Source organism: Eutrema salsugineum, unplaced genomic scaffold (genome assembly GCF_000478725.1).
Source record: "Eutrema salsugineum unplaced genomic scaffold, Eutsalg1_0 scaffold_13, whole genome shotgun sequence".
NCBI lineage: Eukaryota > Viridiplantae > Streptophyta > Magnoliopsida > Brassicales > Brassicaceae > Eutrema > Eutrema salsugineum.
In genome coordinates this window covers 7307861-7335261 of record NW_006256885.1, presented here as the reverse complement: position 1 = coordinate 7335261, position 27401 = coordinate 7307861, and the positions used below count along the sequence as shown (strand labels likewise).

At 36.8% G+C, this 27401-nt stretch overlaps 6 protein-coding genes across 8 annotated transcripts; 1 reads left to right on the top strand and 5 right to left on the bottom strand.

The window, feature by feature from the left end:
• Nucleotides 1–156: 156 nt before the first annotated feature.
• On the bottom strand, nt 157–4066 carry LOC18023553 (protein REDUCED WALL ACETYLATION 2). Of its 2 annotated transcripts, none has more exons than XM_006407869.2 (16): nt 3765–4066; nt 3506–3597; nt 3251–3394; nt 3107–3163; nt 2960–3032; nt 2655–2813; nt 2332–2481; nt 1995–2250; nt 1812–1927; nt 1603–1689; nt 1417–1505; nt 1268–1330; nt 1128–1184; nt 892–988; nt 651–809; nt 157–482 (listed from the first exon to the last, which is right to left on the bottom strand). In XM_006407869.2, exons 1-16 carry the CDS (start codon nt 3795–3797, stop codon nt 477–479), a joined length of 1638 nt encoding a protein of 545 aa, XP_006407932.1. In that variant the 5' UTR covers nt 3798–4066; the 3' UTR covers nt 157–476. The 2 variants fall into 2 exon arrangements, with proteins under 2 accessions (XP_006407932.1, XP_006407931.1); XM_006407868.2 differs by having other exon boundaries at nt 3251–3391.
• A 1158-nt stretch (nt 4067–5224) lies between these two features.
• On the bottom strand, nt 5225–8275 carry LOC18023552 (galactokinase). The gene is made up of 13 exons (XM_006407867.2): nt 7951–8275; nt 7566–7741; nt 7424–7470; nt 7242–7336; nt 7087–7169; nt 6914–6982; nt 6648–6833; nt 6426–6560; nt 6181–6315; nt 6024–6094; nt 5857–5934; nt 5628–5769; nt 5225–5523 (listed from the first exon to the last, which is right to left on the bottom strand). The coding sequence occupies exons 1-13, from the start codon at nt 8111–8113 to the stop codon at nt 5413–5415; spliced, it is 1491 nt and encodes a 496-aa protein (XP_006407930.1). The 5' UTR covers nt 8114–8275; the 3' UTR covers nt 5225–5412.
• Nucleotides 8276–11617: 3342 nt separating this feature from the next.
• LOC18023551 (transcription factor bHLH148) lies at nt 11618–12508 on the bottom strand. Its single transcript, XM_006407866.2, has one exon. The coding sequence runs from the start codon at nt 12412–12414 to the stop codon at nt 11734–11736; it is 681 nt and encodes a 226-aa protein (XP_006407929.1). The 5' UTR covers nt 12415–12508; the 3' UTR covers nt 11618–11733.
• Nucleotides 12509–14811: 2303 nt separating this feature from the next.
• On the bottom strand, nt 14812–17582 carry LOC18023550 (protein SINE3). Its single transcript, XM_006407865.2, has 4 exons — nt 17464–17582; nt 17250–17369; nt 16633–17037; nt 14812–14959 (listed from the first exon to the last, which is right to left on the bottom strand). The coding sequence occupies exons 1-3, from the start codon at nt 17554–17556 to the stop codon at nt 16672–16674; spliced, it is 579 nt and encodes a 192-aa protein (XP_006407928.1). The 5' UTR covers nt 17557–17582; the 3' UTR covers nt 14812–14959; nt 16633–16671.
• Nucleotides 17583–17913: 331 nt separating this feature from the next.
• LOC18023549 (huntingtin-interacting protein K) lies at nt 17914–19129 on the top strand. The gene is made up of 4 exons (XM_006407864.2): nt 17914–18173; nt 18324–18379; nt 18643–18709; nt 18812–19129. The coding sequence occupies exons 1-4, from the start codon at nt 18042–18044 to the stop codon at nt 18902–18904; spliced, it is 348 nt and encodes a 115-aa protein (XP_006407927.1). The 5' UTR covers nt 17914–18041; the 3' UTR covers nt 18905–19129.
• A 170-nt stretch (nt 19130–19299) lies between these two features.
• On the bottom strand, nt 19300–24681 carry LOC18023548 (probable LIM domain-containing serine/threonine-protein kinase DDB_G0287001). Of its 2 annotated transcripts, none has more exons than XM_006407863.2 (13): nt 24016–24679; nt 23323–23776; nt 22574–23240; nt 22413–22453; nt 22234–22302; nt 21876–21976; nt 21693–21771; nt 21404–21502; nt 20996–21064; nt 20860–20909; nt 20686–20767; nt 20098–20192; nt 19300–19950 (listed from the first exon to the last, which is right to left on the bottom strand). In XM_006407863.2, exons 1-13 carry the CDS (start codon nt 24396–24398, stop codon nt 19836–19838), a joined length of 2304 nt encoding a protein of 767 aa, XP_006407926.1. In that variant the 5' UTR covers nt 24399–24679; the 3' UTR covers nt 19300–19835. The 2 variants fall into 2 exon arrangements, 1 of the variants encoding a protein (XP_006407926.1); XR_002900750.1 differs by having other exon boundaries at nt 19803–19950; nt 21404–21545; nt 24016–24681.
• Nucleotides 24682–27401: the final 2720 nt, after the last annotated feature.

Genomic DNA, 27401 nt, shown 5'->3' with positions numbered 1-27401 from the left:
TTTTATTTTCTTTCTTTTTTCTCTTTTAGTTGAGGTTAATCTGTAGTTTGCAGCTATAATCAAAATTTCAACTTCTCTAACCTTAAACTTGGTCTAACAGACCTCCCTTTTTTTGAATCACAAGCTAGATGCGACTTTACTAACCTAACGGATTTCGGAAATTTGGCAATAGATGATGCCATTTTTTTATTTTTATTATCAACTGATTTTGGAGAATTGGCAAATATACACATATATATGAAAACACAAAACCTAACATCATCATAAACAAAACTTATATAAACTAAGAAAGAACACCTTGACCTTGTTCATAAATAAAAGGGATATACAGACATATGGCATTATAGCAACATTTGTATCCATCTTACCTCTGATCTCTATCTTCGTATATCCACCATATCTTCGCGTACTTCATTTAACTCCTCTGCAAATTGATATATCAATTAATATCCACTCTGGTCCGGTTCAGACGTGCTTCACACCTGGTTGTTTTCCATGAGATAATTAAACGTGAGATGGTTCAATCAAAATATCAGAGAGTGACATTCTCCCTTTACTTTGTGTATATCAATGCGCTCAAGCATCAACAACAACTTCCTTCCATACAAAAACAAAAAAAAAAAAAGAGAGATTTTTTTTTTTTGACTAACCAGTTTTTGGGGTATTTTGATCAGAACAAATGAGAAGAAGTAGAGACAAGTGCAGATAATGAGTGCCGAGATCGTGTTGTAGACAAGGCGCTTGTCGTCCTTGGTTGGTATGAAGGCTGTTTTCAAAGTGTTGGTAAGCTCGAAAAGCCTATAAGAGATCTGAAACAGAGTAACAAAACGCCAATCAGTTTCTTTTTGGCTTTCAAATTGTTTGTGATCTGTTGTAGCAGAATTTGCTTACAGCGACGTAAATCGAAGTTGTGAGCATGAAGTTCAACAACGGGTAATCCGGGATAAGAGATAGTAGTAATTTTGGTTGGCCATCAGGAACGCCAGATCTGTGAGTTCATTAGAATTTTTGTTAGTTCAAAGGCTCAAGACATATATTAAGAGCCTATTGTATTGGCACTCTCAACCATTAAATTTTCCAACTTAAGCTACAACTGAGAACATTGACATGAAAGAAGCCCTACATACCTGAGCCATATATGAAACTGTGAGATATACGTCTCCAAGGTTATCTTCCCAAGCCACCTGAAAATTTCATGAACCGAAATCAAGATTTCTGGAGATATCGAAATAATGGGTACATCTATTGACTAAACTATTTTACTTACGCCAGAAGTGTCAAACTATAGCCGCGGAAAGACTGGGTGATGTTCCGGAGACATATATAAACACTGAAACAAAAGCAAAGCGAGATACGCATATTAGGACTGGTTTTTGAAGAGATGTTGTATAGAGCTTTGCAAGTATAGTGGAATACGTTATTGGAATCCAAGATGTGTAAGGATGATATTTGTTGTATGTTAGCTTGTCCAGCTTGTATATGTACTCGTACCAAAGATATCCCACCTAAAAGTTTCATAAAAACGAGGATAGATTAGCTGGAGAAATAATAATGTAAGGTTTCTTTCACCTGGATGAAAGTTGAAATGATGATTTGTTCTACCGTTAGAGCTATAAGTGCCACAGTTGTTTTGATAGCCATCCTGAACTTCATCTCAGCTTCCTCCAGTTTATCCATCCAACTTTCAACCTATGAGATACACAATCAAGGAAATAAAGGAAGGATGAATTAGTTAGGTGTTTACCATTAAGCTACCCATTTGTGAAGAGAGATTTGGTGTGAAGTTCTAGTGTAAGTATTCGGGAACTTACAGTTGGGTGGTAGTATGCATATAGCATCCCGATTATCCATATGTACCGATCAAGGCCCGAGCGGAAATGCCACTCATGCAAAAGGGGAAGCTGTGGCTTTGCGGGATCGTTGTAACCTGCAATTGTTGCTTGTTAAAACAGTTATCTCATGAGCACATTTGTTTATCATGGGAAGTAACTAACCCATTAGGAGCGTAAATGGACTCCAAATCCATTCAAAAACACCGGGAATTTCCCAAACGATGATAACCACAAAGAAGGAAGCAACAAATTTGGCGGCCATGACGGAACCCATCTCATTATACTTATTCATGATACCAAGTGCTCCGTAGACCATCAGAGTAAACAGAGTGTGCATTGGGCAGATGTAATATAGCATGTAACTGTTGTTGAGGACAATGCAGGAGAATATGACCAGGAAATTTAGCCGCCACATCATCTGTTGAACAAGAGTATGTTAGAATTTTAAGTAGGTGATGGATAGACCGAAGAAAAAAAGCCGCGAGGACATAGCTGTTACCTGTGCAAACCTTGCAAGGCTAAAGTCCTTGCGAATGTAATAATAAGAAAAGTTCCCAAATCCAGTCATCCATACATAGCAAGCAATGAAAACACGTATCGCATTGTAGTACTCTGCAGCAGCAAAGTAGTGGTACATCAAAAAGAGGACCTACAACACCAGGGAAAGAAAACATTGATGAGGTGACAGCAAATTAAAAGGCACATTAAGCAATGAACACAAGATACTTCTTTGAAAATCTGAAAATCGTCTTCCTATTCAACAGACATGTAACAAATCGGAGGGCAAGCCACTAATTGGAACAAACATGTAATATGACAAACCTGCATCCAGCCTTTCCACTCCTCGGTTTGATGCCTATTCAAGTACATGATGGCCTTTCCGTTGAATGCAGACTTATCATTATGTATCGTGAAAGAAGTTATTGCTGAAACGATGATGAGAAGGAAGTAAAGGAACAGAAAGAGATCCCGATTGTAACTCTGTATCAAAAACAATAAACAATGTAAGGGAGTCAGACACGTAGAAGCATGTATAAGATATCAATTTATTTATAGTTCCCTCTGTAACCACCATAAACCTTTCCGGAACGTAATAAGCAGATTTCGAATATGATTATCATCATTACCTTCTTCGATGAATTGAAGACATCCGTGCGGTCACAGACATAAAAGTATCCCATAAGTAATGCGAACTCAATTCTGCATACAAAACCATAAATAATTTAGATAAATTCAAGAAAAATGTGCCTTTGAACATAGAAAACAGTACTCACATTGCTCTCAACGTCAGCCTATTCTCAACCAAGAACGACTCATCCAAAAGAGCAAACCTGCGTAGAAACGGGCATAAGCATAAGAAAAGAAAAGAAAAGAAAAACGGCAGAGGTAAGTGGTTGATTCTGAAGAAGTAATGGAACCTGATGAGAGGAGAATGTGTGGACAAGCCCTTGGCTCTGGGAGAAGCTGATTGAAGACCATCTCCATCTTCTATTAAAAGGGCTTTGTCATCTTCTTTGACAAAATCTTTCGCTATTTCCACCAAGCTGACGTCAGAGTGCCTACTAACATAGACAGCAAACAAATAAAAAAAAACAAGTGATAAATCATTACGAAATGAAAGCGAAAAAAACTCCATCATCACATCACTAGGAAGAAGAAAAAAACGAACGTACGCTTTGGCGGAGACCGAATGTTTTGTATAGTGCAGATACTCGGAGTATAGCCAAGCCGCGATCACCGGCACGATCCCGAGCACCACCGACATCTGAAATTTCCAGGAAGAAAAACAAATCACTCTCGTTTCACTAGAAAACGAACAAGAACTCAATATAACATCCAAATTTGTATATAAAAGCTAAATCGAGCAAGATCTAATTCAGACGAATGAAAGCTTAAACAACAACAACAACAGAAATCGCTCGTAAGACGTACTAGCCCAGGTGTAACAGGGCTTGAAATCGCCATTTCCAATCAGAGAAAAAACGAACACGACCGAGAATGAGATGGATTCAAACTCCACCACAGTCGTTGGTTTCCAAATTTGAACTGAGTCAATCCGCTTCGCTCCTGAACCAGATCTGGTAGATCTCGCGAAACAATCAATGACCTACGATTGGATCAAGAATAGATCCTAATTCTCTCGCTCATCAACTTCTATAGTCGCAAATCAACCTCTCTCAGATAAGCTTCACCGGAGCGAGTGAACTGTGTAATGCGAGAGAGTTTGAGCGGTTAGTAGCTCTATACTTGCATTAATCATTTTTTTAATATTCTCCCAAACGGGGAAAAAAAAAAATTTACTAACCGACAAAATTTTATGAGGAAATTTAACCAAACGAAACAAAAGTTTGAAAATAACATTTTGGTTTTTTATGCTCTTCTATCAAATCGGGGGCCATTAATAGAAAAGAAGAATCATGCATAGATACAAAAAAAAGGTGTTAATGTGTTGTGAATTTTTTTGCAACGAGAAGAACGTGTTACTAGATCGGTGTTTTAATTCGAACAAGCCAAAATAATGAAGAGACAATCTAACATTTTGTTTTACTCTCTGTGTGGATTGTACATTTTGATTCCCCCTAAACATCTTATCATTTTCAGTATCAGAAAGAGATATATGTGGATGTAATTTTGAGTAGAATTTATGAAATTTTACGTATTAATTTTCCACAATTTTGTGTGACATCTAAACTTTCAAACCTTATCTCACCGGAAATTTTTAAAAATTCAATTAGTGGATGGTTCCACAGTGCCCAATCAATGGTGAAATGTATAGTATGAACCACCGTATCTAACAACGTACGAGTTATTAACATAACTCTTGGAAAATTTAAGCAATAATATTTTCATTAGAACCTGGCAATTACACTCGTCTCTTCTCGGTTGGTAGAATCAAGTTATCGGTTGTGCAAGCATCTCAGCTGCCTAAGAATGGTGAGTGTGATAGCAGCAACAGTAGCAAGAAGATGACAAGGTTCTCCGGGAAGATAAGCAATGCAAAAATACACCGGTTTACTCACGGCATTTTCCCGTGGTTGGGTATGAGAAGATTAACCACAGGGAGGCTGAGAGCACGGAGATTAGGTGTTAGGTCGTGTTAGTGATAGATGGTTCTGCTTCTTGAAAACTATTTTTGTCTGTTTTTGAGTTTTAGGCCGGTTAAGTGTGTGCCAATGAATTGATTGAGATCATCTGTGAGGTTTGCTAGACGAGACTAGATTGACTTTTAACTTTCTGATTTGTAAAGGTCTCTAGACCAATCCGAATTGTTTGCAAAAGAAAAAGAGTTTCTCAAATATTTCCAACATGGAAAAGAACTAAGCAACGTTAAACTTGAAAATTTTGTTTTTATAGCTATAAAACTCTAAAAAGAAAAGTTGTGAATGAAACTTTTCAACTCCTCTACTCTATATTTTATTGATTTCAGGCGAACCAATTATCCAACAGATATATTTATACGACACTAAGTTGGGAATTCAATACAAGCTGACAATTGCAAACAATTCAGACTGAGAAAGATTGAATAAATAAAACAGAAAAAAAAAAAAAAAAAAAAAGACGAAGAGAAGAGGAGGCATGTTTAGAAGTTGAAGATGGCAGCACCACTTGACGGCTTGGAGGCAAAAAGGTAAAGCTCCATATCTTCTTCCTTTACAACTCCTTTCTCTACCCTCTTTCTGTAGTATTTGTCCTGAAACACCACAATTCCATTTCTTTGATATCAGTGGCCCACTCAAAATTAATAAAAGCATTACAGAGTCCAAAAACCATTAACCATAACAAGTATTTTACTACCTTGACCGCAGCTATGAACTGCAAAACTGCAGGCTCCTTAACCAAGGCCACGGCGCAACCGCCCCATCCAGCTCCGGTCAATCTTGCTCCAAGTGCTCCATTCTCCCTGCAAACTTGAACGAGTTCTTCTAGCTCGGGGCAACTGCGTCATTTCATCAAAATCAATAATCCAAATCCTTTTTCACAATCAACTAATTTCACACTTATACTTGATCTTAAATTTATGCACCTGCACTCGTATAAGACACTGCAACTGTAATGGCTTTCGTTCATGAGATCACCAAGTTTCCTTAACTTTTCTTCATCACTGCACAATTAAATTATCAAGGTATCAAGGTTTCTGATAACCTTGTACAAGATTTATTCAGAATTTTCCACGATGAAAAGTGGTCTCACCTCAAGTTTGAATTTACAGTGTCCTTGAAACCATGGACTCTCCGGGCTTCGGAGTAAACGTGTGCAGCTCTCTGTTGATGATGCGTAAGGAGTTGAGACTTGAGAAAAGAAAAAAAGAACACAATATTCCACAAGTTGGTATATTTATATTTTTTACCTGATGCAATTTGAAATGCGTTGCAGCATTAAGTACAGCTAAAGATGTTGGATCGTTGTTCAAGATTGATGGTAATTTCTCCTCGACAATTTTCTCAATCTCCTCGGCGCTATATGGTTCTTCTTTCAGATATTCCTTCAGCAGCATAGACAAGAAGACATAAATCTCAATGTCTGTTATAAATCGATTGAATAAATACAGCTAAATAAACATTCTGTTTTGGCAGAGATTGATTGGATGAGTACCTTTACAGCTAGAACAGGATCAGACGAGCCACGATCACCAGCAAATGACACACACAATCCCTCCACGTCAGAAAGAGTCTTAACTTTTGATATTGCTTCTTTTGGTTCCATTCCGAGCTTGATGCCAAGTATGATCTACAAGTCCACATGGCAGAGAGGATCATATGAAGTCTAGCTAACAAAGTTAAGATGTTGTAGTGGAAAAGTTACGCCATGACTCACTGAAGCAAGTCGACATTCAACGACCCTGTTATTGTAATTCTTGGCAGCCGTGACCGCCTTTTGAGATTCTGCAAGAGAATGTGCAATTACAAAACTCCCACCATCAGAGAGTTGCACATCAGTTGCACGAACTGGGTTGAAGTCAATAAGCTCAGCAAATCCACTTTTAGCCATAATAGAGATCGCCTGTTTGCAATATTTAAAACTTAAACAGTCAGAAAACAGAGAGAAATCTGGGTGCAGGCACAGATGAGAAAATTTCTGACCTGGTCCATCCCACCAGATTGTGTTCCAATGTGTCGTTCACAGTCACATGTAAGCTGTGCAAGTTCTTTCTGAAAGAAACGGAAACAGAGAGAAGAACTTGGCCAACTCAATAATTAACAAGAGAGAGAGCTATGAAAGTTCCTTTCATCAAGCGCCACGACTGAGTAAATACCTTTTCAAAGTTCTGACCAAAGACGGCCATAATAGCAATTGTTGATGAGCAGACAAACGCAGCAGAGCTTGATAATCCAGAACCTAGGTAATAAAGAAGAAACTCTCAAGTTAAAAAGTGAAATGAAATAATGATGAATGTATTGGGAGCAATACCTGTAGGAACAATTCCATCAACAATAACATCAAGTCCAACTGGTGAACCAAGATTTACGCCTTTTGACTTTGCATACTCATGGAAGCCTTTGTATCTGTAAAAAAATCGAAAATCATGAGGCTCCTCAAGAAAAACAAAGATCTCTTTCTGACACAAGAGATCCCCAGACGAAACCCCTTACGCGCATATGAAGTAATGACCCCATTTGTGATTCTGCAAGTCAATTTCCTGCAAAAAATGACATAAATAGTAAGGCAGTGGCACTCTAATCATTCCCAAGGGAATAAAAGTCATCAATCCAATCACAAGGAGAAGATATTAACCTGGTCAGGATCAGCAGGATATGTACACATGTTGTACTTTTCATTGACATTTGCAATCCGAAGCTGATTTTGACCCTCACATTTCCTGATTGCTATAATCGTGTCCTGACGAATAGCCATTGGCAGCACTGAGTATCCCTCATAGTCAATATGCTCTCCGATTAGATTCACTCTTCCTGAAACACACAAAAACCAATAGCTTTCAGCTTCTGTTTCGGGAACTTCACAATCAGTCCGACAATTACCAAAACTAGATTGCTTTTGATCTCCTGTTGTGTATTCAATTTCGATTTCTCATCATCCAGATACAGATTTGTGTAAAGATGATTTCGATTTCCAGGGTTTTTCCATAATCAATATCCAAACATAAAACCGAAATGATTACCAGGAGAGCGAGCGAAGAGTTGGGGGTTAGCACCAAAGACTTGATTGAATTTGGCCATCAAAACATCGAATCGTGCCTTTGCATCTTCGAGCTGAGATCCTTCGCCGTAGACAGGCTCAAGGGAGGAGAAGATCGGGACCGCAACTTCTTCATGTTTCGCCATTCTTGTTTCTCGAACGAATTCACAAGCACTCCTCACGTTCACACTTGTCACGAAATGTCTTCTTCCTTATGCGCCATTATTTATATGAGTTGTATCCACCGATCTAATTTATTGGTTAGATGAGAGATCTGTTAAGGAAGATCGCTTACAGTTTTCGAATATCTTTGAAAATATTTTGTTAATATCCCCCGTGTCTTACTTATCCATAACTTTGGATAATTACACTAATTCTTGTTCAGTTTTCTTAGTTTTTTCAAAAGGGGCTTATCCATGTCAAAAAAATTTGGAAAAAAAAAAGAATTTAAACAAGAGGACTAATTTAATTTTATACTCTTAACACACTAAAAACTCACAAGTATAATTGAAGGCAAACTATTGATGATGTACTATACCTATCTTGTAGAATAAAGAGTTGTTTTTTGTAACACTCTAAAATTACAGAAAAAAAAAAAACTAATTTACGATTGTCCATGACTGAAGAGTTCTGGGTTTCAGGGTTTGACGAATTTATCCTAAAATATAGAAGACTGATTAGTCTGGATTTTCAATCACAAAAAAAAAAAAAAAGAAAAAAAAATCCAGGCTATAAAAAACCATAATTTGACACAAAATAAATAAATAGCGGTGATTTTGGAGAAAAGTAGATTTAGATTAAAGTCATGGCCATGTGTATATAATAGTGTACCTTATATATTGAGATTGAGATCGATCATATCTACAAAACAAATCCATAAGCAAAAACGTCTCTTACCCTTGTTAATTTGATCCCTCACATCACCGATTGAGTCTTGGCCTCTCCCAAAGAAGTGGTTATCAAGGAGGTTTTACACGTGTGGCTTCTTCTTCACTCAAAAGCTTCTTCAGTCTTAACCTCGTCTGCAACTCATTACAGAAACTCTGCTCAAGTCCATTTGCTTCGACGACGATTCCATAATCCCCAAGGATGATCCAATACATAGCCTCGAGATTCCTCGATCGAGAAATACAGAGAGAGTGGAAACGCCGAAGCAATGACTGGTGCAGGAATTGCGAATTACGTACTACTTAGACCGATCGAGACGCATGGTTATGAAGAGAAAGCGATCGAATGTCTAGTACATTACCTGTATCCAAAGGACATGAACTGCCAACATATCTCTATATGAATCCATCTCTTCTTCTTCTTCTTTTTTTTTTTTTAATGCGCAAGAGGGTCTTGAGATCATTGGTGAAGTTCATTTTCTGTCGTTAATTCGTTGATGAAATGACAATTATGTTTCGTTATGTGTCTTCTCGCTTGGTCTGGAAGAAATCTCGAGACTAGAGACAACATTGTTTATATTGGTGTTTGTTTGTTTTTTTTTACTAGCTATATATTATACTGTTTTGAAAATATTAAAATCAGAGAATAAATTCGTAGGTGATCATATATACAAATCTTAAATAAAAAGTATATTAGCAAAAAAAAAAAAAAATGCGAGAGGAAGATGTTATTCAAAGGACTGAACAAACACGCATATTCCCACAAATCTATGCATGCATGTTGGATTATAGTAAGCAAGGGGGGAGTTATTCACGTAGTTTAAGATCTAATATGTCAAGTAGTGGAGAAGGCATTCCCACAAATCTATGCATGTTGGAATTTGGATTATAGTAAGCAGGAGGTAGTTATTCACGGTGTCGAAGAATGCATCCTGATCTATGAACTCATAACAGATGAGAAAAGAAATGTTCGATGATCGGAAGCAAAAAATCTATCCTAAATTACTGTCTCTTTTGGAAGCAGAAGTTGCAGCCAAATTAGCATGGGGTATGACATGTGTCAACAATTCGGAGTTCGAGTTTGAAATCCTTCGAGAGTGATTCCACGGTTTTGATGGAGGCGATCAAAGATATCTTATACAATGGCAAATGTTAAGGACCTCTACAAATGAAATCTTGATGCAGCGTACGTACATGTTTTTTGAAACCATCATTCAAGTTCATTGGTAGATAGAAGAATTAAAATCAATGTGCAGATGGTATTGCTAAATAGGCATCCTCTTACCATCATCATTATGCTCTTTTAGATAATTGTGCCCTTCTTTGGTTAAGTCCAGTGGAAAATAGGGAGAAACTTTTATGTTTAAACCGTACCTGAATTTAAAAGAAGAATGTTTTGAGTTACAAAAAAAGGAAGATCTAACATATCAAAAGCGTTTTCGTGCAAGATCATAAGAGGAAGCTAAAAAGGAAAGAAGAGGACAAGGCATGGCCACTCCCATGTGCTTCTTCATACCTTTAAGTCTCTTTTCTATACTTTTAAATAATTTTTTTTTGCTTTTGTCATTTCCTTCTTCTTGTCGCTTAGTCATACTCCAGTGTTCTTCCTATATAGTAATATATATATATATATATAAAAGAATAAAGATTTTCTTAATTATTAAACCTACTACCTTTTTCGGCTATTAAATCTACTACATTATCAATTGAATTACAAAATTCTTATTAAGAATTATTCTTTTTAGCACCAGATATTAAACAAAAATACAAAAAAATCCTACACTAATAATTGCTAAGCGAATGAGTGTTAGAAATAATGAGTTTTTGAAAGGGAAGCGGAGAAACCATATCTACATATAATATGTTCATTATGTTGTAAACTTTAACTATCGGGTAATACGCGCAGAACTTGAGTTTGTGGAAATAATTAATGTATTAGCTAACGCTTTGTGTTACATGATATCACTAGGGTTGCTAGCCATTTCATAAAGTCCGGGATTAGTAGTTGAGCAAGTTGTGCTAATAACATCAGTACCATTGTATATAGAAACAAACAAACAAAAACATCACTATAATTTTGTCAGAGCAGAAATTTAAAATTTGGAAAAATACGAGCCCGTAGACGATAAAGGAGGAAAACAAAAAAACAAACTCGTAGTGCATACAGTATATCTAGGATACAAGGCAGGGGGCAATAAAGTGACTAGATGATTGAGTGACAGATCTATCTCATCATTCAATGCATATCATCGCATACTACCATAATCAAAATCAGTGTAACCCATTATTAATTGTAGATATATAACAAAACTGAGCACCTACTAATTTATTTTTACCTTTGTTAATATCACAAATATTTCTCCACTATACTGGCAGTACAAATCTTAAATTTCACATATATATAGATAATACAAAACACGATATAGTACATGCCATATTGGAGGAAAAATTAGTAGACAAAAGGTTCCATATTGATTGGTTTAGTCTAATCCAATGGTATCATATCAAATGAGGTTAAAGACCCATTTCCACCAACTGCAATAACGTAGGTATCAATTAAAGCTAAATAATCCACTACGGTCTGAATCTTTATCAACCATATACTACTACTAAAGAGATCAAATTATTCCGGAATTTATTAAAAAAACGTAGAAGACCTCCATTGGATTTCATTTGAGGATCCTTAATGGGGCTTTTGTTAGCTGATTTCAAAATTTGATAGCAAAGAATAATCATCAGTTAAGGAAGAGTACTTACAGATTATAATTAAACCGGATCTTCTATATACATATCATATATGAAAGTTTTGGTGTACACAGAGACAGAGATATGGCAGAATCAAAGGACGAATATGAGCAAAATGACGATTTTCAACGTCATCAAATCGGCGGAGGAGCTGAGCCTGAGCCTGAGCCGGAGAGAAGCTCGGCTAGAGATTTCATGGCTCTGACTTGCATCTCCAGAGCCTGGATGTAATCAGTTGCTTCTTCTAGAATCACTGGTACAGATTCTTTCCCGCAACCCGGAACTAACCGGCCGAGAACACGAACTTTCCCGGTTACAGCCGGTAGACTCTTCTTATTCAGTCTCACCACCGAGACTCTCCGTTTCCTCGATCTGCCGCTACTTCCCGTCGTGATCACCGTGGTCATGGCCGGTATCGCCGTCGGCCTTGGCCGTTTCTGTTTCCGAAATTTGAGTTTGATCCGATTAGCCAGAATCGCTCTGCTCCAGCGCGTCCTTCCGCGAGCGGAAACGGCGAGAACGCGATCGGCGGCTTCGCGGACGGCTTTTCCCCGCTTCTGAGCCGTTGGAGATGATGTCGCGGCGGAGGAAGAGCTGTGACGGACCTGTTGCAGGGCTTGTATCAGCTTGGCCGAGTAGATCCGCTGTTGCTTCTCCGATCTCCATCGCGCGTGGCTCTCACTGTCCCCGGAAGCTGCGTGTCTCCGAGCCGATGCGCCGGAGGAAACAGAGGGTCTCTTCTTCTTGCGAAGAAGATCTGTAGAACTTGGGTCCAAATGCGTCGGCGGTTCAATATCTGAGATCAGAGACGCCATATCCAGAGAGGATTGTTTCTGATATTTTCGTATTCAAAAACCCAAGAATCTGAGTTTCTGTGAAGTTGAGCAGAAGAAACTTATGAAATTAGAAATTTGTAGAGAATATTACAAAGGGAAGAGGATATATAAAGGAGTAGATGCATCGCGAGCAATTTCATTCACCACACGGCGTCGTTTTAGTATTTCCTTTTTATTTAAATATATTATTTATGTTTTAGCCAGAGATGTAGAAGTGGTATTTGTAATGCATGATAAAAACGATTCGTGAATGCCACCAAGAGACGAATTATTAGATTTCCAACAGAAGACTAATGAAAATGATAAACTAAATATGGTTACGGAATTATGATAGACATCATTGTCACAGACTGAAAGCAATGCTTTGTTTACTTCAAAGTTTTATACTCTCTTCTTTTTTTTTTGTCAAAGTTCAAAGTTTTATACTCTGTATTGCTTTTAACAGATACATTTTAAATAAAGTAATACAATTTTTTGATTCACTCATTATCCATAATATAAAGACAGACAATGGTCACATAACATTGTCGATATTTGACAACACAAAACATATATCAGAATAAAACGAGATGAGCATACCGTGTATATATACATAATTACATAATCAGTACGAAAAAGAGAGGTCGTCAATGCTTAGGAAACAAGATAGATGTCATTAACAGGAAGAAAAAAAATTAAATTTGCAGCTATAGAAATGCTACAAATATTCTAGTGTGGGTAGGGCATCCATAATGATTGTTTACCACTATGATTTGGGTTCTAATTAGTTGTTTCTTGTGATAGGAGTTAAGTGAGATTATTTCTATCCAAAGATGTTTAAGAAGAAATAAAAACCCCTTTTTGGGGTAAGTTAAGAGAGAACAAAAACTTTATATGCGTCAGAAAGCTAGAAAGGCCGATCCTTTGGTGACATGGAGGAGGAAGGTAAATTCAAATACGACGTGACGTGTAATACAACTATTGGAGGAATCTGTTGATGGCTTTTAGTGGTCGTTTAATTGACTGACAAGGCAAAAGAGAGGGGCCAAAAACTCAAAACTTTGGATTTTGTATTCAGTGCAATGATTTCGTAAATGTTAAAGTAGTATTTCAATTCTGCTGTATACATAAAGTAAAATACCAAAACGAAATGCATGTGCGATGTAGGGTTAGTGGCATTGCCTCTCTTTAAGGCTTTTTCCTTTTTCCTGTAATAAGGAGCATTGACATCAACTCGTTCATTTTATACCCAAAAACAAAATTATTTCTTTTTTCCGCGAAAACAGTGTCAGTGTCTAATTTTCTTTTATTATTTCATTGAATTGTGTATATGTACGTATAAATAAATAGTAGATTAATGAGTTTGTTGGGTTGGTTTATGGGTGTGGCATATGGTCCACATATTATGCATAAAAGGGAGCCTCCGAACTTCTACATTTAGTAAAATTAAGCTAGAAGTGTTAATTCTAATTTTATTGAGCAACTACTTAATTAACCTGAGGGTTAATTTTTGTATAAAGTATTGTGGCATATTATCTGTAACTTAGAAAGTTTTTAAGTTACAATGATTGCTACACATGACAAATTAGTAAGAAAAATAAAACAACTCATTATATATCCAGGTATCCCGTATCTACTAGCCACTTACTATAAAATACTTTATCCGGTTCCTGTCTAAGAATATTTTTTCGTTTTAGATACTCCAAATTTAAAAACACTTTAGAATCGTACGAAATTTATATACATAATAACAATTTATCGAGCATTTTAATTTTACTTTTTCGTGAATGTACAGAAGCAATCTAATGAAAAGTCTCGTTTATAAGTTGAGTAAAGAAATAACACTTATTTTTAGCGATTCGTTTATAATTTTAAAATAGGTGACTCACGGAAAGTGAAATTAATAAAAAAGCTGTTTTGGCACATTTGGTATTGTAAGCGAATTGGACCTTAAGGTTGTAAATTAGAAACTCCGTTTTACGTGATGTTATTTTAAAACCTGAAAAAAAGTGAACAACATTTTCGTTTGTCTGTTTTAGTAGAGGTTTCTGTTTGTTCTATGCAGTGTGTAATTTTCCTGTAACTAATATAAGATGTTTTTTTGCTCTCTTTAAAGTTTTTATATATCTATCAATGAAGAAGTTGATAAAAAGGAAGATTATTTATTAAGTATGATTAGGTGGCACGGCGATTGCCTCCCTAATTCTAGACACCAAAGAACCATCTTAAGTGAATGACAATGGGTGAATAGACTATTTTTTTAAAGCCGAAGAAAAAAAAAGGCGAAGTATTGATGAGTAACGGATAAGTTTTCGACAAAGGTACTATTTTAACCACTAGACAATACTAAATTTGCCGATATCGATGAGTAAAATGTCTTTTTTTTTGTGGTTCCTGGTAATTTTAATATCAACTAAACCCTGTTCAGAGAAAAATACAGAATACTTACTTACCTGTAGAATTGTTTCCAGATGTATATTAGTATATTCCAACTTTTACATGCTTCCCTTCTGGTTTCACTTTCATAGATGATAGCAGCCCAATCCTGCATAAATAGCACAAATATGATTGTTGTTAGATTACGTAGATTAAACTGTAAGCATTTTGAAGTCTAACTCTTAATTTTTTGTTATCACTGTTTTATCAACAACATTGAGCATACTGGACAGGTACTTGAGAACCAATGACAAATCATTTTTGTGAATCGAAAAGCTGAAATTTTTACCCATAATTTGCCTAGATTTAATACCGAGTTTTGATTGATACGTATAAAGAAAACAAATATTTTTTCTAGTAGGGAACTCAAATTTCGAAGCAAGACTCAGTTTCTCAGAAAGAATCACTATTCAATAGAATGAACTATACACATGCTACAAAAAGTGAGGAAAACCAAATGATACCAACCCTTGCTTATAATACAAAAAACAAATATGGTCATTCATGATTTCATTAATGTTAAGACACAAGGACAAGTTATATTTTTTTTTTGAGAAAAAGGTAATGCATCTCCAATAATTAGTGCCAACTAATTCCAAATCACTAAGCCGGGTTTTCTTTTAATCAAACAGAAACTTTACTTCAAAAGTAAACCCACAAGAGCTGCTTTAGTTTATTATTTTTTTTCCTGGTGTTTAGTGGCCTACCACTGTAATCCCCAGTAGAAAATCCAAACACAGTCTGGACTATTCTGTCATTCACTTTTTTAAATACAGGACTAATTTCCAAATCCTAATACTTGTATCATCATCATCCATTCTCCATAATAATGGAGAAGAAACCTAACCTAACGCCTACAAAAGTTTTTCTCTAATATTATCAAAGACCAAATCAAGTAATTACCCTACAAGCTTCACAGGCTGGAGTTTCCCTAGGAATTGTCTAGCTTATTATACTTCAAAGTAAGGAACAACTTGCATAAGAACAGAAACATGTCATAGTAAGATCTAAAACCTATCATTTTGAGAAGCACAGAAAACAAGCATGCTAAATATATGAAACAAAGCAACAAGGTGGGGTTGCATTGCACTGTATCAAAAAGGGCTACGAATGGAGCACATCAAAATAGATTAGGACCTAGAGACTTAAATGCCACAGAAGTGTGATCCAGAGAAGAGTTTTCATTTAGATTATAAGATCAAATGTCATATCCGTTGTCCCAATAAAGTGTAAGGGATTATTTTTTTTTCCCTCAACTGTAAGGGATCATTTATTGCTTAGGAATGAGACTAACCAGCAGCTTAATAGGCCAACTTCTGAGACTAGTAGGTTTGGGCCTAACATGTGCACGAGTTTTAACTTCCAATCATATGGCCTAGGATGTGAGATACTCTACCACATACGAATTTACTGAGATATCTGTACTACTGTGCTAGAGGATGTGTTTCAATTATTCAAAGAGAACTGTGAATTCTTAAATGAATAAAAAAAATCCAGACCTGCTCTTTCCTTTGGCAGAAACATCCCACACTATTTGATTGAGAAATGTCACAGTGATGAGGTTGCAGAGATACTAGAAGCCAACTCAAAATAAACAGTTGGTGCTCATAAACAGAGATGCAACTTGAAATGATAGGTGAATATGAAAAGCAGGATAGATGAGCTGTTATAAGTAAATCAGTATATGCGACCTCAATCCTATGCAACATTGGTATTATTGTTATGAAAAGGAAACCAGTATAGACGTAGTAAAGGTAAGAAATCTACAGTGAGTAACCTTACCATTCATATAATCCATGGACGGACAGTGATTTGAATCCTTCAAGTTGGAAGTGGTCCATTGTAAGCAACTTCCTCTCCTGAGCAGACGGAGACCACAATCGCAGCTAAAATAGCCCAAAGGATAAAAGCCAAAAGCACAACGCGGAATTTCCCAGTAACAACTCCATCGATCCAGTGGCTTTCTTCAGAATCCTCAACGGAATATATCAGTTTCTTCAGCTCATTGATCTCCGCGCGCAAAGACTGCACAGAAGCAGGCAAGTCTACAATTGAATGGATCCGATCGGTAGAAGAAGCGTCAATGTGAAAATCCTTATAAGTAACGGTTGAAACTGGAGATTCATCAGCCGGGAGAGAAATCTCTGGCGTTGATAACAGGTCTAGGCTCGATCCTTGCACAAAACTCTGAAGAGAACAGCATAATTCGAAAAAATCAGACATTATCAAAGCACAGAATGGCTGCGATTCAGCTAGAAATTTTCTTATTCGTTTTTCAATCAAACATCAAATCGATTCAATTTCAAAAAATATAAATATCTGATCTGAACGGATCTGGAGGTTTGCAAAGCAACATAACTGAAAACTCCGATGGAAATGAAAACGCGAGAGACGCATACCTCGGCTTCGGAATCAGAAATCGCCCCAGAAATTTGAGAGATCGGAGTAAAATCCATTGGATCTTTCGTACTTTCCGATGATAAGTCGGAAAAGGTTGCGCTCTGTCTCTTCTCCGCAAACTTCAGTCGAAACAAGGAAATGTGATTGGAATCTCAGTAGTACGGTAGAGGAAGAAGAAACAATGGCGATTTAAAGACGATGCGATCAAATTACCTTTCGATATTTCAGCTCAGAATCCTTGAATCTCTTAGTTCCAGCATCAGATGACCGCGCGAAGTTTTTCCTGGGAATTTGAATTTCCTTCATCCCTCCAGCGTTTTCAAATTCGGGACTAGTGAGTTTTTCGCAACTGTGAACGAAAGATATTTGTAGTACGCTATTTCCATGGGCTAAGAGCCGATCACTGTTTAATTAAGGCCCAGCCCAATTTATATCGGTTTTCGCTTACCAGAAGATCGACCTACTTAACCGTCTGATTTTTGGTTTTCATTTTTTTGGTTCGGTTGAGGCTCGAAGGGAATAATTAACCGAATCAGAGTTGTTTCAATTTGGACGAAAGGTCGAATTGGAGAGATGTAAAACGGTTCATTAGTGAAATTGGAACGGTTATGGTATTGTTTTATCCGGTTAGGATGTGGTTCAAAAACACAGCAATTGGAGGACAGTTTCTGTTGAAAAGTCGATAGCTTTTTGCCTTTAGGGTTTCTAACGTTGAAGCTGGAAACACACTCAAAATCTCTGTAGCTACTTCATCCACCAAAACTCAAGAGTTAGGAGAAAAGGTAGAAGCAATGGAGGGAGCAGAAGAAGCTGGTGCGGAGATGACGATTGATTCAAAAGATTTGCAGCAACAAAGCAAAGCTTTCGACAAGCTTACCGATCGCGTCGAGGATCGCCAGCTTGATTCTTCACGCGTTCAATCGGTTTGTTGCTCTTTCTTCTTCTGTATTGACTGATCAGTTTTTCCGTAGTGGTATTTCTTACTTGGGAAATTGGAAAATCTTTCTTTGTTTTAGCTCAATTAGTAAATTAATTGGCTTACAAGGTCAATACTTGTAAATATCGTGTTTCAGGCAATGGCTTCGATTGCTGCTTCTAGGGAGGCTGATCTAAATGCTAAGAGATTGAGGTAAAATTCTTAGCTTTTTGGTGTTGTAAATTCTGGATTCACAAGAGATAGTAGTTGATGCCTTATATTAGTTGTGCCGTACTAGTTTTTCCAAGAGAAAATACAGTGAGATGCTCAAATGAAACAAGTGTCAGTATAGTAGTAATATGTGATTCCATGTGATTTATATCAGCTTTTGGCAAAGATGTGAAGATAGGACTAGACTTTTCACATATTATCTCTTGTGTCGTATTTGATTGACAAATTGCTGGAACTTTATGCAGGGAGAAGGAACTGGCTTCTGTTAAGATCAATGCTGCAGATGTAGAGATTATTGTAAACGAACTCGAGGTTAGCTTCTTCTTTTGTTTGTTACTATAATATTTTTCCATTCGTTATTCTTATGGCTCTGTGCAAAAAGTTCTGAAGCTTTTCACCATTGTAAACGAGCAGATGGAAAAGAATGTGGTGGAGAGAACTCTACGGGAGCACAAAGGGGATGCGGTTGCTGCAACTAGGGAATTGCTTTCGCGATATCCTCTATGATGGACCAAGACCAGCTTTTACTTGCAACTTTTTTTTGTGTGTGAGAGGTTGAGACTGAGTTGAGACTAAGCTTCCAAATATTTAACTGAGTTGAAACTGTCTCAGAATCACTTGCATTGCTGAATCAACCTCTTTGAGAAGCCCTGAATATAGATACATTCGATTCTGTGGCGGTCTTTTACTTTTCTATCTGAAGTTCGAAGTTTCAATCTTATTATCAAGATTTAAGATGTTGTTCTTTTTTTTTCGTTGGTCAACATTTTTTGTTCCTTATTTGCTTGGTATTGGAGCTGCAATAAACCGTTGGAATATTATAGGAACATTGGCTCTTGCAAAGCGATACAGATTAAATTGAAAGTAGCCCGTGTTTCGGAATAGTTGCTAGAACAAAGCTTAAATGCCCCAAATGCCAATATTTGTCTGCTCCAAAAGAAAGAAAAAAAAAATCCCCTAATGATGTCGCTATATTCACTTCCCTTTTTGTCCTCCCTATACAAAAACACCAAATTGTTCGACTCCGCTTCATTACATACATGTATTATGTATAAGGTCTGCATATAAACATATGCAAGCATACTCTCTTGCACACCTACCCAACGAATACATACTCAAGCACGTGACATTTTGGCAATCAACTTCACATCAAATCCCTTTCACGCACTTGCTTTAAGCCTCCACGACAGAAAGATAGCAAAAACCAATCACCATAATTACACTAACCAACCTGAGCCATACGTTTCTTTTGGCAATTTGTGTAATGACCCGAACACATCACACATCACTTACTGCCTGTTAGAGCAGTCCCAGAATTCCAGTGGCTGTCTCTGCTCTTCAGTCTCCTCCACGTTGTAATTACACTTACTCGCTCCTACTGCTCAAAAACAGGCCAATTCTCTATCTTTTCTTTGCTTTCATGAATGTTTTTGAGTCTTCAAGTGGCGTCAAGCAAGGCAGCACGATTAGCTTGTGACTGTATTGTATACTTTCTCTGCAGGTCTCTTAGTTTCTCCATCAGTTCTTGGAATGTGGGTCTCAGCTTCGTATCGCTGCAGTGTTGTACAAACCAAAATAGAAACACATATTAATGTCACCATTAGCTACCTGTGACTTGTGCAGAACATCTCAATCAAGGAGAAGCGTAATAATTAATGGTTATGTTCTTCTAGCAAGGATTATGCGGCATGTTAATTTACCTGTGCCAACAGCTCTCCATTAATGAGATCCAAAGAGGATCAATGTCCTTTGGAATTTCCAGCCTCTGGTTCATGAAACCCACAGCTCCAATCACCTGTAGATATTTCAAAATAAGCATCTCGTCATATCCGACACGTGCATGTGTATATATGCATGATCAATGCGGCGAGACTGAAAAATGGAAATTTTCGGCAAGCAGAATGGTCGTGCAATGGAAACAGGACATCAAATTCGTAGAGATATTGCAAAACTATGCCTTTACAAAGGCTAGATTCTAAACAACACACTTCACTTGTATGTATCTACACACATTACTTTGTAACGGTATCTATGGTTCTTGGTTCCCACCTGCTTAATGAGCATAATTCTATGGTTCAGTACAATTATTTGCTAAGTTGACGGAAATGAGATGGATCTTATCGAGGTTCACCCTAAAACTACTTTTTTGACACAGAGATTCTTGTTATTTTTTAGCTTAATTAATAGAATAATTTATAAGTAAAATTTGCCCAAATTTGATTTCTAGGACCAACTGTCATTTTGGACAAATTCTTTTCATCGTGTGATCTATTATAAAAAAATGATACCTGCATAGAGTTGAGAGTTTCCCATGGAATCTTCTGTGTGGCAAGCTCCCATAGTACTACTCCAAAGCTGTAAATATCAGACCTGTTTCAATGAATAAGAAGAAGTAGTTAGCGTTGAAGGCTAGAAGAACAATAAATCAAGGGCAGTAAACCAAACAGAGCACGGGTATATACTTCTCATCAGCAGATTCATTTCGAAGAACTTCGGGTGCCATCCATTGAGGCTGCAAAACAGGAAAAAAGCCTATCAAGATCATAGTGAGAGGTTGACTATAATTCAGGATTCGTATCAATAAAATAAGGTAAGTACCGTTCCCTTCCCGGACTTGGTGGTTAGGTATGTCTCATGCTTGATACGCGAAAGACCGAAGTCAGCTACCTGTTAGAGATGTCCGGTAAGTTCCAGTTCTATTTTGGAGATATGAGTCTCAGTCTTCCAGTGCGTTCACATACAACGATATTTTTTTATCTAAAGCTTCATTATAGAGAAGCTATATAATCACTATGAAGATGGAAGGTTAGTATCCATCTAGATTACAGGAAACCAAATGTAAGATCAATATCTTACCTTAACGGTCCAGTTCATTCACATAAAACGAAAATTTTTTTTATCTAAAGCTTCATTTTCGTTTAAAAGCTATACAATTAGTTAGAAAATGGAAAGTTATTATTTAAGTCGATCACGGGAACCACACGCATTTCAAGATGAATATGTTACCTTAACGGTCCAGTTCCTGTCAACTAGCAGATTTGACGACTTCAGATCACGATGAACGATGGGTGGACTACAACAGTGAAGATAATTCATACCGCGAGCCTGTGTGAAGAATTATGAATATGCTGGATGAGATGTACGGTGACTGAGTCAAATGGAGGGGGAAAGAAGGATCACAAGACAAATACAAGAGGTAATCAAATAGGGCAGCTCATACGTGGAATTTTCTACGTGCAATCATCATTTCTCATAAAAACATCACAACTCAAATGAATGTATAACTAATACTCACAATGTCCAAGGCCATATGGGTACGACGCCTCCAATCCAGTTTTGACATGTTCCGCTGTAGTAGACGGAAGAGACTTCCACTGCAAATAGTAATTCGAATAATTAGGGGCATGGATCAAAGCTATGGCTTGAAGGCTCAAACATTCAAAGAAAGTGATAGTAACCAAAAGAGATGAGACCAAACCGTGGAAGGAACTCTGACACTATACAGAGGCGCGGAGGTGAAGTCACAGCTCCCATAAACAGCAGCACGTTAGGATGTCTTAGTCTTTTCATCAACAATACCTTAGCAATAAAACAAGACCACATAAATAATTAAGAATTTGGTAGCTGTTTTCAGAAATGATATATTCTTCAGTGAAACGCAATTTGTAAGTAAATGTGCTCGAGTACAGACAATTGTTGTAAAGAATCAATCTAATAATTATGAAATGAAAGACAGTTTATACGTTGTTCTACTAAAAACAAATAAAAATGTCAAATGTCTTTTGCGAAAATTGCACTCGAAGCAATCGTTATTGACGACGGACTAAAAACAATACCTCTTGTCTAAAAGATTGTATAACCTCTTCTGAATATTCTTGTTTGGAGAACACCTTTACAGCTACATCCTGCAGTGATATTACCAGCTCTCAACAAGACAAATCTTTGCAATTTTTTTTTTGGTGTTATAAATCAACAAATGCATATCCTACAATATCACCAGAAGCCAAAAACTTACAGATCCAAACCAGAGACCGTGATAGACAGTTCCACATGAACCTGTAAAATATAAACCTGCATGTTAGCAGTATGGAAACAAAATATCACCTAAAAAATATTAAGGTATAAAGAATGAATATGTCTGGCAAACGAGATAATCTATTCAAGAGAATAAATTACCTTGTCCGATTTGTTCTCCAATTGTCAAATCATCCCATAAAATTTCATATTCCAAGGAATCACTATCAGTATCAACCTTGTTCATAACACTGCTGGTACTTTCGCAGCTGCTAGCGCTACTTGTGCTGTTCGCATTTAAAGAGGAAGACCACAAACTACCTCCCTCATTATTGGTAGGCTTATTACTTTCAGATGAATGGCTTTCAGGCTTAACACCAGAAGAGGGATTAATCTGGAGAGACTTTTCTTTCTCTTCTTCATTCTGTACCGAAGGCCATACAGAATGAGTAGGCCTTCCTTTTGAACCTTCCTGCTCGTTCTCTTTCCATGGCCATGACAAACCTTTCTTTACCATCCATTCTTCAGCTCTTGAGGTGAGAACTTTACGGAGTGCAGGCTTTCCATCACTCTCATCACTGGAATCTTTAAAGGGTTTTGAAAGAAACTTTTCATCGTTACATGTGAATACACCAAAAGGAGATTGGATAAAATCCCCTCTTGGTGTGCTGGCACCACTTGATGCTGCATCGTCCCTGTGGTCAGACAGAGTAGCACTGACGACACCATGATCTGAATGATGACTATCCCCACTGCCCCCCTCAGAGAGTGTGGCACTACTGTCAGATGCTCGCATTTTCGACCTGACCTTATTGCTCACCTTTGATGCCTGTGATTCTAGCACTAGTCAAAATATGCAACAGCAAGATAAAAGATGAGAGTATAGTATACAACCTAAAAACTGAACTAACCAAATCTGATATCTTTGAAGCTAAAGCAACTTGTATCGGCTGATCAGAGTCAAGGCCAAGTTTCGATATAACAGCTCCTCTGGAGTGCAAACCAAGTTTAGAGGCAAAGCTATTCCTTGCAGGGATAGTGCTCATGTCACCTTCTTCTTGCGCCTTTAATTTAGCCAAAGAGGTTCTGGGGTTCAGAAACGATGCCGTGTTAGTTGTGATACAAATGATCCCTATAAGAGCAGCGTCATCATCATAGAAGGGGGAACATGTAGTGACAGCTGAAAATCTCTCCCCTGATTTTTTCTTGACAGGAAACTCGCCTGTCCAGCTCTCTCCACTGACACAACGTTGAGCAACATGCATCGCGAAGACAGCATTCCGATCATCTGAAATAATATTAATTGGGTTCTCCCCAAGTGCTTCTGCAGCAGAGTACCCATAAAGCTTTTCGGCCATGGCATTCCTGAAACAATCATGTCATCGAATTGGAATCTGAAGACATAACAGATTACAGAAAATACTACAAATGAACAACGCAAAACCATAATGCAAACCGTCTATCAATGAAATCACGTCTTTACTTCCCTAATTAACGAACGAGGGTTCCCGAATATACAGGAGTCAAAATCCAGAAACTAGCATCTGAATTCTGAACAATACAGGACGGCATAAACCTGCATTCACGAGATAGAAACTACTCACCAAAAGATAATTCGCATATTTAGATCGAATGCATGAACAGCTTGTGCCATCGACTGCAAAATATTCAGGTAGTGTTTATCCGCGAACTTCCCGGCCGATGGTCCTCCGCCAACTCCTCCGGCTCTCAAATTCATCGAAGCCTGAATACGGCTCTCCTTCCGCAACGGCGAAGCGTGACGAAACGAGGCGGAGCCGCTCTTCCTCCACGCAGGAGCTCCGTCGCCGATGTATCTCCTCGCCGGCCGATGCGGCGACACGGAATGCGATCTCTGCCTAATCTCGGTGGATACCTTGAGCCTCGACATCTCCTGCTTCAGATGCTCTTGACTTTCCTCTAGCTCCAGTATCTTCTTCAGCAGCAGTTCCGCAGGTGGAGTCTCCATTGCGCTCGAAAAGAACCAGAACACGGAATACAACGATTCCTCCGAAAATGGAAATCAAATCTGAAGCAGAGCGAGTTGAATCGGGGATCGTACGACGAGTGGTTGAGCAAAGCTGTTAAAGCATGGTCAAAATTCTTCCTCAAAGGAGGAAGAATCGAAATAGGGAATGATTTGACTATAGAGGATAGATTGACTGTCTCTCGCTCCCTAAGCGATGATAGATACACAAAATTTCTCTCTCTCTCTCTCTCTAGAATAAAGAGAAAAAATGGAATTGAAGAATTGACGAAAAGAAACGTTCTATCGATGGTCCCAAGCAGTCAATAATAATGGAAACTTTCCTCGCTTATCTTTGCTTCTTTTGATTCGCTTTTCTGCCTGTACGTTTTTTTTTTATATTTTTCCTTTTCCACTTAAATTTTTTTACTGAAATTTTTTGGCGGTTTATTTATGAGCGTTTCTTTATACACACAAATCATAAATTTCTTGCGGTTCGTTGTATTTAATTTGGATAGATTCTAAAATACAAAATCTGGAGAAGAAAAAAAATCCTGAATTAGATTGTAAATGTTGATTCATGTTAAATTAAGTAATTTTCTTTCCATTGTTCCATATAAGCTATATTTTTATTTTTGTTTTAAAACTATATTTTAACAGGAAAATTTAGAAAAGAACAAAAGAGATGGATACAGGTTGATTAATTTATTCCTATAGTTTTTGGGGCCTATGTTTTTGTGATCAATATTATGTCCTATTTTATCATTCTTCAACATCCACAATACACTTATCATGAATAATTATGTCAAATACGATGAAACAAAAAACAAAACAAAAACTATCATGGGAAAAAAATTAATATGTAAAATTCGATTAGTTTATAAGCAACCTCTGATTAAGATATACATGCGGACACAATTTAGGGCATTTATTTATGCATGCATAAGTCAGAAAAAGTATAATATATGAGTATACGGTATGCATATATATCTATATCACTTTTTTTTTTCTTTCAACATATATCACTATTTGCAAGGAAGCTTAGATTCGATGTGGAAGTAAATCTTCATAAATGTACAAATAATTAGAAGCATGTGTTGAAAATCAAAAAGATTTCATGTGGTGATCTTGACGACTCTTCTTGTCTGTTTCGCAATAAGACGAAGTGGTTTATATTATAGCACCCAGCAACACGTTAATTAACTCATTTTATCAAGCACCAGATGATCACATGTTTCTTATTGCACCTAACTCATTATATGATTATATGAGTGAACATGTTTCTCTGTAGTTTTTTTTTGTTTTTTTCTCATCGCAGTAGCTAGAATCGTTGATTATAAGTTTAGAACTGAAGATCGGATAATCTGTACGTCGTTCGTACATGATTGTAATAGCAGAGTCAAATCCTTGAAAAAACTTATAGTATCAGATCAGATAATGTGAATTTAAATTTTTGTACTATTAAGGAAGAAAGAAAAATTTTGCTTTGTAAAAATTCTTGATAAAAGTTTGTTGTAGCAGAGTTACCTCGTCTTGGGATGCATTCAATTTCAGGACTTTATAGACTCAATTTCTGTCTTTTGGCATCATCTGCGTGTCTACGTTAAGCTGAGCGGATGAGAAATATTTGAAAGAGAATATATAACGTGTTCAAACTTTTTAACTTTTAAGTGTAATCGAGTCAAAACAAAATTAATGAATGATATCATTGTGATATTTAATTAATAAAGCCAGTGTGGGTTATTTTAATGGAAATTTTGCACACAAAAAAAAAAAAAATAACAAGTTCAAAAAGGTCGAGAAACTTATCTGAATTTAATACTCCTTATTTTAATACAAACGTTTGACCTGAAATTCTGAACAGAAAAGAGGAGGTTGGCCGGTTGTAATTTATGGGTACTAGACAATTTGTTGGTTAGGCAGACAAAAACAAAAATACAATCACTAAAAATATCACAACACGTAAGAAAGTTGCAGTGTGTAGAAGACTCACAACTATGATCCACAAGCAGCGGAACTTCTATACTCTTCTTTTTTATAGTTCTATTTTATATGTTACCTAATATATAACGCCTACATTAATATATTTTACCTTGCATGGATGTAATTTATACGTAGTTTACGTATCAGTATCCACGGTGATCTGGAGAAAAAAAAAATCTTGTGTTTGTGTGAACATTGATCTAATGACAAGACATAAACTAAATATAAATACTTTTTTGTATGTTAACAGTAAATATAAAAATCTGGATAATGCGTTGGTATCTTTCGTAATACCCCGTCATTATCTGATTATCACTAGTAACAGTTAAACGAACATGTTTTATTAAGTCGCTTTTTTATCAAGTTAAAACTTAATTAAAAAGGTTCAAATCCAAAGTTATATTTGAAGAAAAAACATTCAAAACTTTAGAAGTTTAAGACAAAATAGCAAGATTGAAAAACAAAAAAGGTTTCATCTTGCCGCCCCGCCGCTTCAACTCCAGAAGTAATGCAGTCGTTATCAAAGACTAATGTATGTCGGCCAAAATATCAGCAACTAACTTACCTTTTTGAATTGAAAATCATATTTCCTTTTCCTAGCTGATGTGTATCATATGCTCTTCAGTAATAAATAAATGCGTACTTGCTAAGGTGGTATGAGTTTCGGATAGTATTTGGATGATATCAATTCAAGTAGTTGGTTTCTTTTATATACCTAAAATATTCAAAAACCCACCATGAAAGAAAAAAGCTCCATGTTCTAAAATTACAGAAGAACCCTAGAAACTTGAACAATTCCAATTTACGGAGTAGACCATCATTTTCCTAAGATACGTAATTTGTTGTTGACTTGGCTTTTATTTGGATTTGGTGACACTTTTATTGGCTTAAATTTAATTATAAGAGTACTATTGATACGTGATAGTTTTAGATAACACGACAGTTATATTATATTGCAGTTAGAAGCCGTTTATAATGTAAGAAATTTTACCAAGACGATGTGAAAAATACCAAAAACTGGGG